The 23784-nt window shown below is 37.5% G+C and overlaps 1 protein-coding gene across 1 annotated transcript in view; it reads left to right on the top strand.

Annotated features, from left to right (window-relative positions):
• LOC150100631 (fibrillin-1-like) overlaps positions 1-23784 on the top strand; it is a 1594375-nt gene that overhangs the window by 542646 nt on the left and 1027945 nt on the right. The window contains exon 22 of the mRNA XM_090401848.1: positions 3689-3835. Within this exon, the coding sequence (XP_090257974.1) occupies positions 3689-3835 (147 nt within the window). The remainder of the gene's footprint in view (positions 1-3688; positions 3836-23784) is intronic.

Below are 23784 nucleotides of genomic sequence, written 5' to 3'. Positions count from 1 at the left end.
TCACGCTGTGTACCCCTGTCCACCCTGAGCCTCCCCCGTTTCCCTGCTCCTCTTGCATACCCATTCTCTCATTTTCTATACTCATACCACTCACTTCCCCATTCATTTCCACTTCTTCAATCTCTCCTGTCTTACTCTCCTGCTCTTCCACATCACTCCCCTCTCGATCTGATTCATTCTCTCTATTCACTTCTCTACTTTCCAGCAGCAGTCTCTCCAAGCGACTCACACCATAGCCACTCAAATGCAGTCCATCGCTCCCATACAGCTCACTCCGTCCCTCAAACTCATTCCACACATTAACAAACTGTACTCCCATCTCCTCACACATTTCAGCCAGAATAGCATTCATAATCCTTGCTCTCTGCCTCATTTCAGTACAATCGTACCTAGGCAACACACTGACTACCCTTCCTGTCACACTATTCTCTTTTATCTTTTCAAGCAGTCTCCTGACATTCATTTTGACATGCTCTTTGTTCTCTCTCAAATCATTTGTACCAATTAATACAATTAACTCTTTTGCTCGCTCCCGCTTCATATTCAATGCCTCAATCACTCTACTCATTTTACCCCCTGGAAAACATACCTTGTGCATTTTATCCTCTAGCACACCTTTAATAATGGAGTTGCCATACAACGCCACTCACTTATCTTTCGTTAACTCTTTCATGCCATCATGATTTATTTTAATAGTTTTGACCTGAATTCTCTTAATTTCATTCTGCATTCATTTCATTTCTTGCTTCATCCAATCCAATTCACCTTCCGAACCTCGCGACACATTCTCTTTGTCATTAAATCTTTCTAACTTTCTAACTCTCGACCCCCTCTTCTCACTTTCCCTCTCATTCATCCTTCTTTGTTTCTGTACTTTCGGTCCAACATACGTCCAACTTTCACTATCATTCTTCTCACTTTCGCTCTCATTTATCTTTTTTTGTTTCCATACTTTCGGACTAATATGCTTCCAACTTTCGCCATCATTCTTCTCACTTTTACTGTCATTCATCTTTCTTTGGTTCAGTACTTTCGTTCCAACATGCGTCCAACTTTCGCCATCATTCATTCTTTTTTCACTATCATTTATTCTTTTGATTTTTTTTACTTGCGATTTCTGCATCACGCCATTTCTAGTTTCATTCATTCTCTCAATTTCGTTTCTTTCCACCTCACTTTCATCCCTTTTAACATCCGTTACGGTTGTCAAATCGCTTTTTTTTTTCCCCCTGGTTTTTTAAAATTATTTCTCCCCTCTTTTTACTCACCATCCTTCTCTTTCAAACATGCACTCGCGACACAATCGGTACTAGCACTTTCTCTCATCAATTTCATATTCGCATTCATCAGTTCCTCTTTCAGGTCACACTTCGCACACACCCTTCTTCCATCTGCACTAAACATCCACAAATCATTTATTTAATCGAAGGAATACATATAACAGACCTCACACTTAACAAAACGACTGAAATCTAAATTAAAATCATGGAATGACAATGCCGCCGCCATTTTTTTTTTCTTTCTCTGCAGGTTACTAGGTCTAATAATAACGATTTCGTAATTTAGTTTAGGCAAGAAAAAAACTCCCACACTAATAATATTGGTAGCGTACAATGTTTACAGCCGCTCTTACTTAAACAATTATGCATATATACTTAATTATTCCTAGTAAAACTTATCTGAATCAGGAGCTCTTCAAATCACATCCGCAGCGCTTGGCCCACTAGCGCCCTCACTTGAGGAAGTTGTTGCGATAGATAAAAGATAATAGCATTGTAAAAGTTGTTGACATGTTGCCCAGATATGATAATAGTGAGTTGAGGAGTGCAGAGATAACGAATAGCAAGATGGCTGAGTTGTGTGAGGTAGAGGTGGGGGAGGGAAGGGGTTCAGTTTGTGAATGTGAGGTGTGAATTTGAAGGAAAGTTGGAATGTTTACAGTTGATAAATTGCTTTTGAATGGGTTTGGTGTTCACAATATAGATTACACGAAATCTATCACCATTCCCTACATCCGGAGCACCTCGGAAAAAATAACCAAAAATCCTTAAAAAATATGACCTGACTTCTTGTTACAGTCCATATAAAAAGTTGGCATCCCTTATCCGCTCCACCAAAGACCAACCACTTCCCCTAGACCTACCTGGGGTATACCAGGTCCCTTGCAGCTGTGAACTGTCCTGCTTTGGCCAAACAGGCAGGACAGCGAATATCAGGATTTCAAAACACAAAGACATCTGGTTTCACCAGTACAGCCACTCTGGGCTTGCAGACCATGCTCTAGATACCCGCCACAGAATACGTTGGAAGAAAGCCAAAGTAATACACCCCAGCAAGTTTAAGTACAAAAGATTATTCATAGAATCAGCCTCAGCTTAAAAAATTTTCCAAACCTCAACAAATTTGGGTGCATGAGACTGCCACAAATTTGGAAGACTTACATCATGAGAACAATAGCCCAACAGCCAAGACAACCCAGTATAGCCCACTAGGGGGCACCATTAGGACTATAGGAACAACAGTAGTTTCTTATCTTCTGCCTCATTTGCTTTTTGTAGTGCCTGCATCCACGTGCCATATTTGTATGTTCCCATGAAGATGGCAATGTGACATTACCGAAATATAGGAAGTATTCATTAAAGTTTCTTTTAATTAATATTCCAGTATACGTTGAAAATTCCTTAAATAATTTAATAGTCATGAGTAGGACGTTGACCATGAGAGATAAAAGAGTGGTGTTCCTGTTGTACAAAGCTTTGATCAAACCCCATCTGGATTTCTGTGCTCAGGTCTGTCCACCAGGATTTGAAGGGGCTGAGGTGATAAAGTAACGTTGAAGAGCGTACAGAGACAATAACAAAAATTATTGTGCACAGATGATCATAAAAATGATCATCTGTGCAATGTTGATTATGAAGATAGACTGAGGAATTGCACACTGCAGAGTTTGGTCGATTGAAGACAAATGGGAGATATGAGTGAAACATTTTAGCTGTTGAAGGGTTATTATTGGATTACCACTGAAAAAATTTATAATATGATAGAATGAGGGGAATGAACAAGGACAAGGGGCTATCCCCTGAAGTTGAAAAGAAAGTAGTGAGTAAAAGGGTAAGAAGTAATTTTTTTTTTTTTGCATGGGAAAATGGTAGTAGTGTTGAATGCATTGCCTGAGAGGATGGTGAAAGTATAAAGAATGGATCTTTTTAAGGATTTGTATGATAGACTTTGTGTTGACTAGCATTGACCTCCCACAACGAGTCTTGTGACTGCATGGAGGTGGTCAAGCAAATAATAATAATAATAATAATTAATCTATATTTAATCTGGACTTGTATTAGATTGATGGCCTGCACTTGAATGTATTTGGTAACAGAAGCATGGAAAAATTATTTGTTTTAGTGAGATCTCTTTCAGAGAGTTACGGAAAGCAGATTGTCAGTAAATGATGATCCAGAGTGTGTGTAAAACAGTTTCCTTATTTGAAGTGCAACTAGTGTGAATGAGTTTAAGATCAAGTATGACTGCTGATATGAGTAATATATTGCCTCACTCGACAAGTCCCTTGACTCCCTGGAGATCTCACAATAATGATTATATGATTATAGCACTCAAAATATTAAAGTAAATAAATGCATGAGATTTCATTTCATTTGTGTAAACTCACATTTAACAAACCATTTGACAGATTTACGTGAAGAGCCTTGCTTCTCTGTGTATGATAAAGGACGATGTTTTAGACCATTTGATGGATTATATAGAAAAATGTTATGCTGTTGTACTGTTGGAAAAGCCTGGGGTCATTCATGTGATCCATGTCCAAGACCTAATACTGGTAAGATTGCTGCTTTTTGTAATCTTTGCTAAACTTGGTTAAAAATTTTAGATAATCTTTAACTGACAATATCTGATGTAGCTGCAATATATATTAGTATTATTAGTATTAATACAGTAGTATTAGTATTATTTTAAGATCTTCTTCTGTTACTTACAACTATTTTTTGTACAACTGTTACTTAGTATATAGTTTTAATGGAGCATGTGTATTAGACATATTCAAAAACTTTCATGGCTTACATATGTAAAAAAAAATATGTAGAATTTTATTCATAAATAAACTCAAATATGTTTTATCCAGCATTACGTGGACATCATGAGCATGTAGAAAGTATTTTACCTTGGGTATAGTAAATGTTAAAAATACCAAGCAATTTTAAACCTGGTTTTACTCCATTTCCCAAGTAAGCAAACAGACAAACAAGTCAAGTTTGCGCCTGCAAGTGATGCAAGTCTAGCTGATCCTACAGGTAGTGCAAGACCAAGGCAACTCGTGGTAAAGGTGGCATAAGCTGTGATCCCTAATCTTAATATTTACCCTTAATGCCAAAACACATCTCCAAGAAGGGGATGCATGATGTTTTGTATTAAAGGCAAGAGGCCACTACCCAGACCGGTTTCGACCCTTATTGAGGTCTCATCAGTGGGAGCTAGGCTAGAAATACCAAGATTTCGTAATACAGAGCTTGAACTACCTGTAGGATCAGCTAGACTTGCATCACTTGCAGGCGCAAACTTGACTTGTTTGTCTGTTTGCTTACTTGGAAAATGGAGTAAAACCAGGTTTAAAATTGCTTGGTATTTTTAACATTTACTATACCCAAGGTAAAATACTTTCTACATTTATATCTCCTCCAGAGATTTTTATTTAATAAGGTTAAAACACCTTATGGCAACTTGTTCTGGTAAAATACTTATAAGCTCTGTATTACGAAATCTTGGTATTTCTAGCCCAGCTCCCACTGTGAGACCTCAATAAAGGTTGAAACCGATCTGGGTAGTGGCCTCTTGCCTTTAATACAAAGCATCATGCATCCCCTTCTTGGAGATGCGTTTTGGCATTAAGGGTAAATATTAAGATTAGTGATCAGAGCTTATGCTACCTTTACTACGAGTTGCCTTGGTCTTGCACTACCTGTAGGATCAGCTAGACTTGCATCACTTGCAGGCTCAAACTTGACTTGTTTGTCTGTTTGCTTACTTGGGAAATGGAGTAAAACCAGGTTTAAAATTGCTTGGTATTTTTAACATTTATCATGAGCATGTTCATAAGGATGGCAGCCCACTACATCCAATAGTGAACTATATTTTCTCTCATTTACTACCTTGCAAAAACATCTTCAAAATCTCACTGGCCACACTAGCTGTTTTATTAAAAACAGTGTTTTAACTTTAATAAAAAAATTAAAGACCTGTGTCTATCTAATAATGAGAGATTTCGTTTGATGTAGTCTCCCTATTCACCAACATAGGGAAATTAGATTGAAAAGACTGAAGAGTCTCTTTAATCTAATTTCCCAGAAGACATTGTTAGCCTATTTAAATTCACCATCAATGCAAGCTATTTTACATGGCATACTAAATTGTTCAAATGGATCAAAGGAACAACATTGGACAGTCTTATCTCACCAGCTTTAGTTGATTATTTTATGAAGCATTTAGAGAAACTACTGTTTGTCACCATATTTCCTCAGCCTTGATGATATATTTGCAGTCTGGTCTGACTCTGAGTCAGAGTTACTTCAGTTCATGGAGAAAATAAACCGACTATCCTCCCATATCAAGTTCATTATTGACTATGAATCCAATAACCATCTACTCTTCTGATTACCTTAATAATTCGAAAACTGCAGGTCATGTTGAATTTTCAGTTTATCAGACACTAATCTTTACCTGCAGATACATTCACTTGTCCTCAGACCATCGTTCATCACAGAAGATGGATATTATCAACATTCTTGTAGATAGAGCTCATATGATCTACTCTTCTGATTCACTTTTGTTAGATGAACTGAATAAAATTAAAAGTAATCTGATGTCTAATGGATACAACAAAACTACTATTCAAAGAATGATTGATAATTATCATCCTTCAAACAGACTACGATTTGATGTTAAATGGATTTCAATATCCTACCTAAATGGAACCCTCAAACAAATAGCACAGATTCTTTGCAAATTCAATCTATACACTTTCTTCAAACCACATTGAAAGCCATCTGCCTTCTTATCATAGATAAAGGATACATTACTACCGCTTTCTTTACCAGGTGTCTATCAGGTAGCCTTCTCATTTCATCTTTGCTATTTTGGAAAGACTGACCATTCTGCTTTGATTAGAATCCATTTGTATCAAGACTATATTACATTTTTGGAATCTGAAAAGTCTGGCCTTGCTTCTCATGATTTTGACATTATGCACAGAGTTCTTTGGAACTAGATAAACATTCTTCATTTCAGTGATATCAGCAACTTCAAATTTGATCGACTTTTCCTCGAAACACATGAAATGCCATGAAATCATCCAAACCTCAACCATTCAGACTTGTATGCCAATATCCAAGTTTTGGGAAGTGATTACTATTAGTTGTTCATAATGTTTTTTATAAATAATTATTTTAAATTATTTTTTTTTTATCCATGCAACTTTTACAATTGTTCGTTTGAACTCGAACACTGTAATTATATACTTCAATTGTGACCGAGACATGAGCTAGTATACATATGCTTTATGAATCATTCTTATGATTTATGTTTTGAATGTAGTTACCGATCTTTCTCCCTGATAATGTTCACATAACATTGGATGAAATGTATTGGCGTTTTTGAATAAAATTCTGTAAATTTTTTACGTGTGTAAGCCATGAAAGTTTTTAAATAAAACAAATAATTCTGTTTTCTTTTCACCTTGATACATGAAGTTGGAGAAAGGAAACTAGATTGAATTATAAACATGAAGTAGAAGGAAGATGATCTCACTAGCTGTGGAATTAGACTGTAGATAATCAACTGTCTCAGATAAAGAATCAAAGAAATTAGTGTCGTCTTCAGAATTAGGAGAACCGAGGAAAAAGATGAAAGCAAAAAATTGAGACAAGGAATCTCGACTCAGGGTAGAACATACAGAAGGAATTCGTGGGTTAGTAATCTCTAGGAAGGAATGTTACCTCTAATAAATGCACATGTTCTATCCTTACAGAAGGAATCATGCAGAATGTAGTTTTTTGCCAACTTTTGTGTATATTTGATATATAATATATATACATGGTCAACATTATTTACTGTAGTATCTTTCATCTTTCAGTAGAACTGAAACACTTGTTGATATAACTCCTACACAGGGAGTTTTAGATTCCATTCTGTGCTTGGCATAAACACCCTTAATTACTACTCTACTCAGTTGTTCTCCAGTCATGATCTGGAAGCATGTGTATAAGCAGAATTATTCATGAGCTACTCAGGAAGCATACTGAATTCAGTATTACTGTCAGGTTAGTCTAGTACAATTTAGTGGTTACTTTACTACTGTACCCTTGAATGAATGAACGATGTTCTAGCTCCTAGTTAATTACTTTTGACATTTTGAGCATGCTCTGTGAAAAAAATGGAGGACAGAAACTGGAGACCCTGTTCTAGAGGTGATACATACAATCGACACTTCTTTCCTCTAGGTAGAAGAGAAATTATTTTTTACTGGGATTATCTGAACTTTGAGATCTACACTTCATATATATCCACAGTGGTGATTAGTCACTATATGGTTGTCCTGCTTTTTATTTTTTTACTTTTTATTTTTTCTTATTTTTAACCCAAACAGACATATTAGTCAATTGAACACATGCAGTTAACAGACAAAATACTATGTAGTGGGTGGTAGGTGAATGTGGTTTAACAGCACCTCCATAGCACAATTGGAAGAACGACAGTATGTTGTGCCTTTCATTTGAAAAAGGCCTAAGGTCGATTCTCGTCATGATAAGAGGAATCATTATATGGATTTTTTCAATTGAAGGTGAGTTAGCCAATCTCATATAGAGGAAGCAGGGTTTTTCCTCCTAGAAACTCAGGTTTATCATCCCGCATACAGGCAAATTGGCCTTGAGAACACACAGAGTTTACAGACAAAAAATACTAACAGTGGTGGTCAGTAGATGGCGTTGGTGTAGGTGATGATGGTAGTAGCAATTTGCTCTAGTTGATGGATGGAGTGGTGGTGGTGGAGATGGAGATCTGTAGAGTAGGTGCCCTCCGTCGATGAGTCTTTAGACTCCTTGGAGGTATCACATAATAATAATAATAATGAAAGATGGATGCCATGGTGTTTGGGAACCATATACAATAGTCTCCCTTGATGAGTCCTTTATGGAGGTGCCATGTAATAATAATAATAATAATAACAATAATAATAATAATAAATATGAATTTCAGAAAATTTGAGTAATTTTTAAGGTTCATGCCTTTGCTATCCTAGATGGATTCAAGTCTCTTGGTGCAAGGTCAGTAATATATATATATATATATATATATATATATATATATATATATATATATATATATATATATATATAACAAGTCAGTTGTTTACTGCAAGGTCTGTGGGTACTATTCAAATCTGTAGTATAAATCAGCATATCATCCTCATCATAATTTCCTATTATTATTATGGCACCTCATTGAGGGAGGGCACCTACTCTACAACTCTCCATCTCCACCACTCAATCAACCAACGTTATCTACACCAATTCCATCTACCTCTCACCATTAGTATTTTCACAGACATTCACAAACATCCATGCCCATGATGGGATTCAAACCCACAGCCTTCTGTCTAGAGAGCAGATATGCTAACCACTCAGCCAACTCTTAAAGGATATCCAGGATACTATTATAGTACTTCATAAATTTTATTATTATTATATAGGAATTCATGGAGCCTAATGACTCATTGCAGGAGACCCACACTAATCATTATTAACCACATTAGCTAGTCATCTTTTTCCTTTACTAACAAAACACTCATGACTTCCTCTTGCAACCATTCAAGTCATTAATTTCTCTCAAATGATAAAATGTTGTCCTCACATCCTTGATGAGAACATTCTGACCTAATGATCAGAAATGAAACCAGAAACTGCCTTAGATTTCCTGTTCTTCTCTTTTCTCATGTATTGGAGCAATTGGGAAGAGACAAAATCTTTTTTTTTTTTTAATGTGAATCCCACACATGAAGGTTGTAAATCTATAGTACTGTGATGGACGAAGGATTTTTTGTATTTTTTTTAAAATAATTTTTATTTAGTTAAAAAAAATTCATTTTTTACCATTGTTTGGACAACTTGCTCTGGAGACCAAACATAGAACTTTTTCAAGCTGCTTGAGACCTTCAATAAGCAAGGTTGTGGTTTCAAATAGGTACCCCTCTTCCCATGGTTTCACTTTCATCATATACTATTGTTTGATTTTAGTCCATTATCCATTCTCTTATTTATATCACTATTTAAATTCATTTAAATAGTGAATAGGCATTTAAATTCATCTATCACATAGAGGCAATCACATACATCTGCACTGATAGCAGGATTTGAACCCACACCCTGTTCGTTGGAAAGCAGATATGCTAACCACTAGGCCAACCAGACAAGCAATATAGTGATATGCTTAAGAGGATGGCTAATGGACTGACATCAAAGAATAGTGTACTGCAGGGTTCTGTCATTGAGTTGCTGTTATTTAATTTGTACATCAGTGCTCTAGGTAAATCATTGAAGATCATGTTCTGCAGGGTCTCTATATGATACAGAGATCATGCAGAATGACTTAAATAAACTGGCAGTATGGGCAAAGAATAATTATTGCCAATTTAATGTGGGAAGTGGGAAGTTATGTACTTTGAGATAAAGAAATCACAAGGTGTGTACACCTTGTGATTTCTTATGTAAACTTGTATTTGAAATACAAAATATGACTATTGTTTCTTTTTGAATTCTAATAATGCAGTCTCCTGTTGACTTGGCTTTATATGCATGAGTAGGTAAACCATACTTGACTAGAAATTATATTCTTGTTTAACTCTTTAACCAAGTGTAAGCAAATAAAAGTAAATGATTTTGCTTACACTTGGTTAAAGTGTAAGCAAAACGTGTAAGCAAAACAAAGTGTTTAACCCTTTAACCAAGTGTGCTTGAAGTGTCTTCACAACTAGGCTACTTGTACAAGTGAGTAAACACATGCTACGCAACTCATATTTTGAATATTCTGAACTGATCTTCTCTTCTTACTTTCTCTGATGATGATTATGTCCTTATAAGATAGAATATAATGTATTAGAGTTAAATTCTGTTTTTCTGTATACATGTGTCAGCTGTAATAAAAATATAATGTATCTAAATCACCTATATGTCTTGTGAGTTTTTTAACCGAACTGAATAACTGCCATAATGGATTTGGCTTAAAAATAAGCTATAAAAAACCAAGATTGAAAATAGGCAGGAAATTTGAAAACATCAATAGTATTCAAAATCATCATCCTCATCATCATCAAATTCCTGCCATGTACCCTCAAGGGGTGTACAGGATATGATAGTACTACATGAAAAAAACTACATCATTACTAACTTCTTATCTACAATTTTCCTCCAAATCAGTCTGTTACTTGTCAAGACTCCAACATTATCAGATCTTATATTTCTATCGTCTAAGGCACTTTGTAACGTATCAATCCACCTATATCTTGGTCTTCTCTGGGTCGTTTTGCTGCCAACCTGGCAGAGAACACTTGTTTTGCTAATCTTTCCTCGCCCATTCTGTTTAAATGACCATACCACCTGAGATTAGCTCTGCTAACGCATTCCTGGAAGCTGACAATGTCAAGTTCTTTCCTAATATCCTCGTTTTTAATATGATATTGCCATTGATGCCATCTGTACACACCTATAATCTTTCTCAGGACTCTCATATCTGTGGTCTCTAGTCTTTGGTCAAGTGTTTTACTTCTGACCCAGCTCTCAGATCCATAAGTTTAAACACTGTCTTGTATACAGCTAATTTAGTGTTCCGACTAATTTCTCTCTTATTCCATATGAATTTATTCAATTGACTTCCCACCATACCAGCTTTGCTGATTCTGTTGTCTATTTCTATATTTAATTTACCATCTTCAGTAAAAATCGTGCCTAAGTAGCTGAAATGTTTTACTTGTTCCACAGGTTCACCATTCACAACACAGTTGACATTTTCAATGATTCTGCCTGTTTTCATTGTCTTTGTCTTTTTATTGCTGACCTTCATACCATATCTATCACAACAGCTATTCAATTTAGTCAGAGAATCTTGCAGACTTGTAGTGGATTTATTTAGAAGTATGACATCATCCGTATGAAGCAAAGAGCTGACATTAACATATCCAATTTCTATATCATTTTTAATACCACTTTCCTTCATAATGTGATCCATATTGATAATGAATAACAGAGGGGATAATGTACATCCTTGTCTCACACCAGATTTAACATTAAACCATCTTCCTGTACTTCCTTCAATTCTAACTGCTGACTGACAACTCAAATAAAGACTAAGTATTGCTTGATATAATGCCCCATTGACACCATATAACTGCAGCGTATTGAATAGCTTCTCTCTTGGCACCTTGTCATATGCCTTTTCCAGATCGACAAAACTTAAATACAGATCTTTGTTATATTCCCATGCTTTCTCGACTATTTGTCGTAAAGTGAAGATCTGATCCTGATAGCCTCTATTTGGCCTGAATCCAGCTTGCTCTTCACCAAGCTTTTCTTCCACAATTCTTCTCAACCGTTTCTCAAGTATACTTGCATAGATTTTGCCAGGAACACTCAGTAGGGAAATACCTCTGTAATTCTCACATTCAGTTTTATTTCCCTTTTAATATATGGGTACTATGTGAGCTCTACTCCAATCATCAGGAATTCGTCCCTCTGTCCAGGCTTTCTGAACTATGCAGTGCAGCCACTGTAAGACTCTTATACCACCATACTTCAGCATTTCTGGTTGAATATCATCTACTCCTGCTGCTTTTCCACATTTCAAGCCTTTGATGGCTTTTTCTACTTCAAGTATGGATATGTATCCCTGACTGCATGCCTGGTCAGTGTTTTTTACCACTGTGCTGTCATCACTGCTTGTTTCATTTAGCAGTTTTTCAAAGTAATTACTCCATCCTTCAAGGATATCTTTTTCTCCCATTTTCATGTCACCTTTATCATCTCTAACTCCTTTTACAGCACTTTTTCCTCCATTCCTGAGCTTCTTCAACAACCTCCAGAGTATTTTGCCACCTTCTTGATATTTATTTTCTATATTTTTGCCAAAGTCCTCCCATGACTTTTGTTTAGCTAATTTTATACAGTGTTTAGCATTCTTGCATTTGTCTCTGTATTCTCTAAGAGCACATGCTGGCTTATTTGACAGGAACTTTTGATATGCTTTCTTCTTTTCCTTCACTGCCTCTTTAACTTCCTGTGTCCACCAGGGAGTTCTAATTTTTTTATCCTTGCAGACAACCACACCACATGCCTCTCTGGCAGAATCAATCAATGTTTTCTTCAGAGTTTGCCACTGAATCTCCAAGGTTTGATTCCTGTTCTCAAACTCTTTCATTTTTTCTTCAATAATCTTTGTGTATTTTAGTCTACAGTTCACATCTGAGAGCTGCTCAACTTTTATTCGCTTTAAAACTTTCTTACATGATATTCTTTTCAATATGAAATTCATTTTTATCCTGCTCAAGACTAAATAGTGATCACTTCCAATTTCAAATCCTCTGTACACTCTGGTGTCCTGCACCAGGGAGAAAACATCACTATCAACAATAACATAGTCAATGAGACCTTTCTTATTCCTTGCCTCTTCTCTCCATGTGAATTTGTGCACATTTTTATGTTGGAACATGGTGTTAGTAATAACCAGTCCATGTCTTGAGTAGAAATCCAACAGGTATTTACCATTATTATTGGCTTTGCTCTTTTCTCCAAATTTTTCCAAAATATTTTTGTATGTCTCACAATCATTTCCTACTCTGCTATTTAGATCCCCAACAAGGACCAACTTTTCCTTTTTCATTGTGTCAGTTGCTTTTTTGTAAAGCCTCAAAAAATTCTTCCACTTCTTCCTTAGTAGAACCTTCTGTGGGACCATAGGCACAAATAAGTCTCATTGTCCAGTTCCCCATTCTCATATTTTCCCACATTACTCTACTTGAGACTGACTGCCATTCAAGAAGATTAGCCTCGTATTTTGTGTTGAATACTATGGCTACTCCTGCTTTTCCTTGATTGTCATTGCCTGAATATAACATTTTGTATTTATTGCTCAGAAAGATCTCACCAGTTTTTGTGTTTTTTGTTTCAGTCACCCCTATTATGTCGATCTGGTACTTATCTAATTCCTCAGCTAGCTCCATTTCTTTGCCATTCAGGCTTCTTACATTGATAGTACCGATCTTTAACTCTGGTGATGTTGAGTTGGGGTTTGTTTTCAGATTTCTTCCAGTAGCTGACTTTTCGCTGTTTGCCCTGGTTCCCTGACGAAAACAACGGGGGCCTTGTTTAACCGGGCGACACCCCAGCCGGCATGGAATTTTGTCATGTTGTACCATCATTTTTTATTTTGATTTAACCAATAAGAATACAATTTGGTCGGCTAAATCCCAAATTCCCAGCCCACCTCGTTTGTTCAGTATCCAAGTAGATACCCAACAGGGTGCACCACGAGAAGGTGAGTATTGGACATTAGGTCATAAGCCCTGGTCGGTTCTCCGCATTTCTTTAAAGGCTATGTGGAGGTCTCTTCTCAGTTATATAGCTTTGACCCTTAAAAACCCCACTCAACCACCCCACTAAATGAAGAATCTCTAGAAGTAAAACATTGTACAGTTTTAAAAAATGAACACAAATTAAATATGGAAATTGATAACAGAATAATATACAGGAGTCAACTGGTGTGACTAGGCAAGCAGTTATGACTAGGCACTGCAAAAATCAAGTGGCATTAACAAAATAGACTTTTCAAAATTGATTCGATGTCGTGAATGTAATATGTATGCATGGTGGAGGGTAAGAGATGTGTTTGTGGAGAGAATGGATAGGAAATGAGGGAAATTATGGAGTTGTAGGAAGGGTGATATATTATTAGACCACTAGGCAAATGTGAAACAGACTGAAAAGATAAAAGATGGCATAAATGAAAGAAATAGAAATGAAAGCTAGTGAAACTGAGGGAATGCAAGAATGTAGAAGCGAAAGAAAGCATGAATGAGGAAACAGAAGTAGTGCATCAGAACAAGAGGTTGCGAGGCTACAGGAGTGACAGAGAGTGAAATTGTCCGAATTTGATGAAACAGTTGTTGAAAATGAAAAATGAAATGAGAATTATTAATATTACATGACACCTCCAAGGACTCTTCACAGGAGGGCACTCTACTCCACTCTGCTACACGCATCTCACCGACTCCCCTACTACTTAATTCTACCACACACAACCATCATCAATGCCATCTACCACCTAGCAGTTGGTGAAGCAGTTAGCGAAAGGCTCCAGCCAAAAGGCTGCTGGCTCGAATCCCGTTGTGGGCATGGATGTTTGTGATTGTCTGTGGAAATACTAGTAGTGATGGCAAGTGGTAGATGGCATTGGTGTAGTGGGTGGATTGAGCAGTGGAGACAGAGAGAGAGAGCGAGAGATGTGGTGTAGGTGTCCTTCCTCGATGAGTCTTTGGACTCCTTGGAGGTGTCATGTAATAACAATAATAATAATAATAAATTGCATGTGTTCTGATTATTTTTTGATCTTTGATTATACAGGTATCCCTTGATTAACGTGGTTAATTAATCCCTCGATGTTACCGCGTATATCAAAATCACGTTAATCAATTATAATAATCAATGGTAAGCAGTACAATTCGTCCATGATCGGTTTCTAGATTAATAATTCATGGTACTCTTTTAAGAAACATAAAAAATGAATGCAAAGTGAATGTTTAATAAATGTTTATACCTACTTCAGTTACAGCAATTTTTATCAAAAACAAAAAAGTTATCAAGAGTCGTTTGAACAGTTTTAATTTTTTTTTCTTATCAGCATAAATTCTATGATAACAAGCAAAATGACTTTCTAGACCTTGCAAACAAGCATTCTTCGATTAATATCTGGATCCACATCCATTACTTGTTGCTTAAGCGATTCTAAACTGCGAAATATTCCATCCAGTTCTTTGATTTTTATCTCCTTTGGAACCTCATCATCACATTCCATTTGTTCGTTGTCTTCATATGCACGTTGTTGTTCAAATTCGAGAAGATCGTTATCACAGAAATCTTTTGAATTTGAATCCAGCATATCCAAAACAAGGTCTTTACCAATTCCAATGATTTCTTCAACCACATTGTTAACAGGATTTTGAAAATCACCTAAGTCATTAGCACATTCTGGCGAAAGATTATTCCAAACAGCTCTCCCATGAATCATGAATATTTTCAATTGCATGTTTAATGTTAAAATTTTTACAAATTGTTGGAGCCTAATCGCATTTTCTCCCATTGTTGTTTCTTCTTTGAGAATGTCTTTTAAAATAGGCTTTGAAAGTTGCAATGATGCCCATGTCCATGGTTTGTAGCCATTATGTCGTATTTGATGAAATTTTGGTAAATTTAAAGGTGCTTTAATCAAACTCTTGACGCGTATATCAAGGGATTGTCGTTAATCAAATCCATGATAAGCAAAACCGTGTTAAGCAAGGCATACCTGTATTTGATTATTTTAATCAAATTTAATTTAATTTATTATTATTACCCCAAGATCTCATGGAGTCAAAGATTCATCCGGGAGGTCCTTTTATCACACACACATCTCATCATTCCGAGCCTTAAACACACTCAAACTCTTTGAAGACACCACACCTCTCAGGCAAGGCATTCCAATCATTCACAACTCTGCACGAAAAAAACCTGCCTCTCACTCCCCTACTCACACCCTCTTTATACAGTTTCCAGGGATGACCTCTGGTTCTCCCCTGATCTCCCACTATTCTCTGTACAACTTCTCCACCATTGATCTTATAACAACCCCTTACCAACTTGTAGGTCTCTATCATATCTCCGCTCTTCCTTCTCTCCACCAGACTCTGCAAATTACATCTTCTCAATCTTTCCTCATACTCAACATTCCAGAGGTCAGAAACTACCTTAGTCATTCGCCATTGGACCGTTTCCAACATCTCTTCATCCTTCTGAAATGACCAAATCTGGGCACAATAGTCCATGTGTGGCCTAATCAAAGCCTTATACAATGGAACAAGAATCTCCCTACTTCTACATGTCAGTGTCCTCTGCATTATTCCCAGAAGCCTTTGGGTTGTCTTCACAATTTTGGCGATGTGTCCCCTAAATTTTAGATCCTCATCCACTATCACCCCCCCAGATCTCTTATTCCTCTACCTCCAACAATGTATTTTCACCAAGCATAAATTCTGCATCCCATCTTTGTTTTCCAAATTTTAAAACCTTACATCTTGCAACATTGAACTCACATCCCATTTCCTTCCCCAATTACTCAATTTATTCAAGTCTTCTTGCAAAGCCACAACATCTTCACTACTCTTTATGGTTCGTCCAAACTTTGCAACATCTGCAAATAACTGAATATCTCCATCCAAATCTTCACTAATATCATTAATATACAAGTTAAACAGTAATGGCCCTAAAACAGACCCCCTGAGGCACTCCACTAGTGACTTTCCTTTTCTTGGATATCGCACCCCTATACACAACTTGTTGATACCTATCAGATAGCCAGTCTCCAATCCAATGCACTAATCTAATATCCACCCCCATCTGCTCTAGTTTGATTATCAACTTATCATGTGGTAATGTATCAAAAGCATTTGCAAAATCTAAGTATACTACTGTGTATCCCTCTCCTCTGTCCAAGGAAGCCATCAGCCTATTGTAATAAGTAGATTACTAAAACATGTCCTCCCTTCAGCAAATCCATGCTGTCCATCAAAAATAATACCATTATTGTCAACCCACTTCTGGATCCTAGTTCTCACAAGCTTTTCCAACAACTTAACCACAACACCTGACACACAAATAGGCCTATAGTTTGATGCCTGAGTTCGATCACCTCCTTTATGTAGTGGAACAATCTTGCCCTCCTTCCACTCCTTAGGAACATGACCAAGTGCAAGACTCGTATTAAAAAAATATGTCAAGGCAGGTGTCAACTCCCTGACACATTCCTTCAGAATATGCAGTGATATATTATCAAGTCCCACAGCCTTATTTACATCTAGTTTACTCAACTCCCCAAACATTTCTTGCTCACTTACAGTAAGTCTCTTCTCCCCATCGTTAACTGCTCTCAATCTCTCCATGAAGTCACATTCACAAGATTGAAAGATCTTTATGAACTGCTCATTAAGTATCTCCACCACACATTCTGTAACAGCTGTCTTTATACTATTTTCTCCAATGAATGTCATCCTTCCAAAATCATTCTTTCTTTTGCTGGCTACATATCGAAAGAACTCCTAGGATTCTTTTTGGCTTCATTAGCTAACTGCTGTTCATACCTCTCTTTAGCTACTCTCACCAACCAAGTCACCCTCCTTGCCTGGTCTTTGTAGACCTCATGAAATTGGGAATTTCCACTTCTCTTATGCTGTCTCCACAATGCCCTTTTTCTCTGTATCGCACTTAATCTCTTTATTCATCCATCTCACACCTACCTAATTTAACCTTCTCACCCTTTGAATACATTCAGACATTGCATCTGCTAGATATTTTTTGAAAATTTCCCAAGCTGCATTGATCTCTTTTCCAGCTAACTCCTCGTTCCATGCTACACTCACAAGCTGTCTCCTGCGCTCTTCATAATCACTCCCCTGGTAGTTCCACATATACCCTTTTCTCACAGAGTTCCTCTCACTGCTGGCAACCACCCAGGTAATCACCTCATGGTCATTCTCACCAATTGGTGGATGATTTGACACCCCATTTATAATTACATCCTCTGATGAGATGACCAAATCCAAGACCCTCAATCCTCGTGTGCCCTCTATTACATACTGTCTGAGGTAGTTATCCATCAAAAACTGAAGAAACTCATTTTCTTTACTTCCAGTTGCTATCTCATCATTCCACTCTATATTGCCATAATTAAAATCACCCATAATGATCACCCTTTTCTTATTTGCTTGTCTAATTTGACTATACATTTCACTATCGCCACCATCCACATTACCTGGTCTATAACAACATCCCACCAAGTATTTGATTCCATTCACCTCTATCTCACACAGCTGTCTCAAATCCACTGGCACTATTTCCATCTTGCATCTCTGCTTTGTATGGACATAACTCTTTCTCTAACATCAATAACACTCCCCCCTCCCTTTTTACCCCTTCTATCCTCACGAAACACATCATACCCTTCCATCTCTATTCCTGTCAGGATGTCATCCTGTTCCAACCATGTCTCACTTATTCTGACGCTCTTCGGGTGAACAGACGCAATTAATGCAACCATTTCATCTACCTTGTTTCTTATACTTCTAGCATTGGTATACAAACACAACAGCTCATTTCTGGATCTACAGCTAGTTCCACTGATACCACTCACTCGATGTGATCTCTCCATGCTAGACTGGGGCCATTTCCCTTTCTGCTTCTTCATTTTAGAACCCTTTTCAACTCCATCTGTTTCCTCTTGATCCCTGGTCATCCCATTTTTTTCCTGCCTACACATGCTCTCACCTCCTCTTGGAGCATCCACCTTTCTCATGCTGTGTACCCCTGTCCACCCTGAGGCCCCCCCCCTGTTTCCCTGCTCCTCTTGCACACCCAATCTCTCATTTTCTATACTCATACCACTCACTTCCCCATTCATATCCACTTCTTCAATCTCTCCTATCTTACTCTCCTGCTCTTTCACATCACTCCCATCTCGATCTGATTCATTCTTTCTATTTATTTCTCTACCTTCCAGCATCAGTCTCTCCAAACGACTCACACCATAACCACTCAAATGCAGTCCATCGCTCCCATACAGCTCACTTCATCCCACAAACTCATTCCACACATTAACAAACTGTACTCCCAGTGCCTGCGGAAGCGGGCATGCAGTGCATGCAGGCGCCGCTACGAAGGGGGGGGGGGTGCCCCCCCTTCGTAGAGAAATTTCAAATGATTAAAATTTTTATTAGTGTAAAAGAACCACACAAGCCCAGATCATTACAGGTACGCTTAGATAGACATTGCATGCTGGCGGCAAAGACCCTAGCACCGGCTCTGTGTACTCCCATCTCCTCACACATTTCAGCCAGCATATCATTCATAATCCTTGCTCTCCACCTCATTTCACCCCAGTCATACCTAGGCAACACACTGACTACCCTTCCTGTCACACTGTTCTCTTTTATCCTTCCAAGAAGCCTCCTGATATCCATTTTGATACGCTCTTTGTCCTCTCTCAAATCATTTGTACCAATTAATACTATTAACTCTTTTGCTCGCTCCCACCTCATATCCAATGTCTTAATCACTCTACTCATTTTACTGCCTGGAAAACATACCTTGTGCATTCTATCCTCTAGCACACCTTTAATAATGGAGTCACCATACAACGCCACTCGCTCATCTTTCGCTAACTCTTTCATGCCATCATGATTTATTTTAATAGTTTTGACCTGAATTTTCTTAATTTCATTGCGCATCCATTTCATTTCTTGCCTCATCCAATCGAATTCAACTTCCGAATCTCGCGACACATTCTCTCTATCATTAAATCTTTCTAACTTTCTAACTCTCGACCCCTCTTCTCAATTTCACTCTCATTCATCCTTCTTTGTTTCCGTACTTTCGGTCTAACATGCCTCCAACTTTTGCCATCATTCATTCTTTTTTCGCTATCATTCATTCTTTCGATTTTTTTCACTTTCGATTTCTGTGTCACGCCATTTCTAGTTTCATTTGTTCTCTCAATTTCGTTTCCTTCCACCATTCTCGCCTCACTTTCGTCCCTTTTAACATCCGTTACAGTTTTCAAATCGCTCTTTTTCTTTTTTACTGATTTGTTAACATTTTTTCGCCTCTCTTTCTCACCGTCCTTCTCTTTCAAACGTGCACTCATGTGTCCCGCTACATTCTCGTTACTAACACTTTTTACCATCAATTTCATATTTGCATTCATTAGTTCCTCGTTCAGGTCACACTTCGCACACACACCCTTCTTCCATCCGTGCTAAACATCCGCAAATCGTTTATGTGATTGAAGGAATACATATAACAACAGACCTCACACTTAACGAAACGACTGAAATCTAAATTAAAATCATGGAATGACAATGCCACCACCATTTTGTTTTCTTCTCTGCAGGCTACTAGGTCTAATAATAACGATTTCGTAATTAAGTTTAGGCAAGAAAAATTCCCAACACTAATAATACCGGTAGCGCACAATGTTTACAACCGCTCTTACTCCAACAATTATGCATATATAATTAATTATTCCTAGAATAACTTATCTCAATCAGGAGCTCTTCTTAGATACGTCCACAGCGCTTGGCTCACTAGCGCTCTCTTTTTTTGAGGAGTAATTTTTGAGGAGTTTAGTTCTGCACTGTCTAAAACAAGATAATGCAACTTTTTAACTCATTCATTAATAATAACAATAACAATAATAATTATAATACATCACTTTTAAAAATAAATAAAATATTATTATTCCTGATTTCGATATTTTACAGTTTTTTGTTTCATTAAATTAGCTTGCAGAGAAATATAATATGTTAACTGCTCATAACTATTATAAATTGTTGTTTATTTATTGTGTGGGGTTCCCCCTTTCCTCCACCATCCCTTAGGGCTGGTTGAGCCATCCTGATGAGGGATTAAGTATGTATTTTATGACTCTAGATTCATGTGTTTTCACAGGGTGGTTTGCCTGTTCCGAGGGACAAAACCATCTATCTCCATATGAGACTGGCTAACTCACCTTTATTGAAAGAGACCAGATAAAGGTTCCACATGTCATGGATGGAAATCAAACCCCAAGTTGTTTCAAACAAAAGGCTTCATCTATACTGACCAAGCTATGCAGGCTCTTATAGATTGTTGTGACAATCATCAATAGCCTCGTGATATTTGCCCCAGAAGTTTACTTAATTTCTCATATACTTGTTGCTCATTCAACATCAGTCCCTCTCCCACCATGTCCTCCATGTTCTGGTTTTTCGTGATATCACTTTCAGGAAGATGAAATACACTGTTAAACTGATCCTTGAATACATCAACTGCCTTGGTTACCAACCTGCCAATTTCATCAGCCAGCATCATCCTCACATAGTCGTTTTTTTTTTCTACTTGCCACATATCAAAAGATGTTGCCTCCACAATTTTATCTTTCATATTTCATGCTTAATCTCTTCATTCATCCATTGTACTCCTATCTTTGGAATTACACTGAGCCATTGCTGCTGTTAAGTAGCTCTTGACCAAGAAGCATCTATCTCCTTTCTGCGGAACTCATCTTTCCATGCTGTAGCTCCCATTTGTCTCCTAAGCTTTTCGTAATCACTCTCCTTGTAGTTTCTTTATTTATATATTTATTTATTTCTTCTTTTTAGAAGTTGTCATGTGACTGGCAACAACTGAGGTGTTTACTCTATGTTTGCCTTCATCAACCAGAAGATTAAATGCACCATTTGCAATCATAACCTCTAAGGATAGAACCAGATCTAAGACTCTTAACCCTTTTGTGCCCTCTGATACACATTCCCTAAGACATGTCCATTAAGAACTCAAGAAATTCATTCTCCTTATTCCCTAATGCTATCTCTTCATTCCAATGAATATTTGTTATTGAATTCACTGATAATATCCATCCTTCACTTTGCTTTCTCACTAGGCCAAGTTGCCTATACATTTCTTTCTTTCCATTCTCCACATTCCCTGTTCTGTAGGGACATCCCACAAAGTATCTCATTCTATCAACTTCCACTTCACGCCCGCCTACTACTTGAAGCTACTGCCACTTTTTTTATCCTTCTATCTCAACCTTATGTGGACTTAATTCCTTTGCTATCATCAATAGAAACTGAGGAATATGATGCTTTACATGAGAGATACCTAAGGCAAGAAGGGAGGACAAATGCTGCCCCCCCCCCCCCCTTCTTGCCTTAGGTATCCATGAAAAGCATCATATTCCTCAATTTCTATTCCCAAACTAAAACATAAACTAAATTCAATCAATGCAACATTTTCATGTTCCTTATTTCTGATATGTTTGCATTTGTAAATAATCATAGCAATTCATTTCTTGGTCTATAACAAGCCCTATTTATGTTTTCCCTTGTCTGTGACTTCTCCTGACTTTCTCCAGTTTGCTTACCTTCTATCCCACATATCCCCCCCCCCCCAAACCCAACTTACCATGTATTCCAAACCATTCCATTAATGTGCTGACCATCCACACAAATGCATTCATTACTGCTTTCATAATCTACTCTCTTTACACAGTGCCTCTCTGACCTCCATGGCCCACCCCATTTCCCTGGTATTCCTGTTCTCACATATCCTCTCCATTCACAACTACAAGTGTTTCACCTGGCTCCTGCTCATTTACATAATATCATAACATCTGCATAAAGGTTTTTAATTCAGTGGCTGATATTTTGTTAGCATCACTCATTACACTCCCTTCCAGTAGCAACCTTTCTAACTCCAAAACCATTGAAATGTAGTCTATTGCTCTTCTATAGTTCCACCCATCCCTCAAACTCATCATACTGCACTCTTTACACATATCCACTAACATTCCATTCAAGTTCTTCACTCTCCACTGCAACTCGCCATTGCTATACACATACCAGCCACTGAATTAAAAACCTTTATGCAGATGTACATAAACATTTTTTAGGCAATGTATATACAAAATACTTGATCATGTGCATCACCACGTGTTCTAGGCAATTGTTTAAGAATGCTGCTTGTCAGTAATCATTAATAGTGTTGATCACATGCTGTAGCTCCCATTGAGGGAGCTACATCATGTGATTTAAAGCATGGGAAAAACATAGGATCTTTTGGGGTTCAATAAAGGGCTTTTTGTGGGTGGCCATCTGGCTGTAGCTATAATTTTGAAAACAGCAGAGCTGACTGACTTCTCAATAGGTGAGATATTCTGGATGTTTAATCAGTGGAAAATGTAACCTACATTGCTTATCTAAGAGGCAACTGTGATCCTTAGACATTTTCTCAAGAATGAGATCCCTGTTGTCTGATGAGAAGGCTTGTAGACAAATAGTTGTCTGTGTGTCCTCTGTGCAGCAATTGACTGAAGCATTTAATGAAGGCTGTTCCCAAACCATATCTCACCAAACTATGCATAGGGAATTGAAGAGCATTACATCAACTTCCACCATCTTCCCTGACCACCCCAAAGCCTGGATCTAAACTCATTGAGGATGGATGTGACATGTTAGAAAAAAACAGATCTAGGAGCAAAGTCCTCTTTGATCAAATCTAAACCCGTTAAAGAACTGCCTGGTGAATGCCTGCCATGATAGAGACAGATGCAATTCAACACCTTGTGTAATCTATGGTTTACCATACAAATTACTCTTCTGGGGACACTGTTTTCTTTCACTCTTCTCAGTAATCCCCTGATATCCATCCTCACATTCTCCCAGTGTCCAACAAATCATTCACTCCAACCCAATCACTAACTTCCTCGCATGCTTACTTCTCATATCCAGTGCCTCAATTGTCCTGTTCATTCTCTTGACTGAAAAACAGACCTTTGGCACCCTCTCATCCACCACACCTTTCATGTTAGCATCTCCATATAACTATATGGAGTCATTTGCTACTCTTTTTTCTCTACTGTTTTTCCTTTCCTTCTTTTGCACTCTTC

The sequence above is a fragment of the Typopeltis vanoorti genome, chromosome 12 (genome assembly GCF_054136105.1).
Source record: "Typopeltis vanoorti isolate ZY-2024b chromosome 12, IOZ_Tvanoo_1.0, whole genome shotgun sequence".
In the NCBI taxonomy this organism is placed as follows: domain Eukaryota; kingdom Metazoa; phylum Arthropoda; class Arachnida; order Uropygi; family Thelyphonidae; genus Typopeltis; species Typopeltis vanoorti.
Note: the sequence above shows the minus strand (reverse complement) of the source record. Positions and strands in the feature narration are given on the sequence as shown.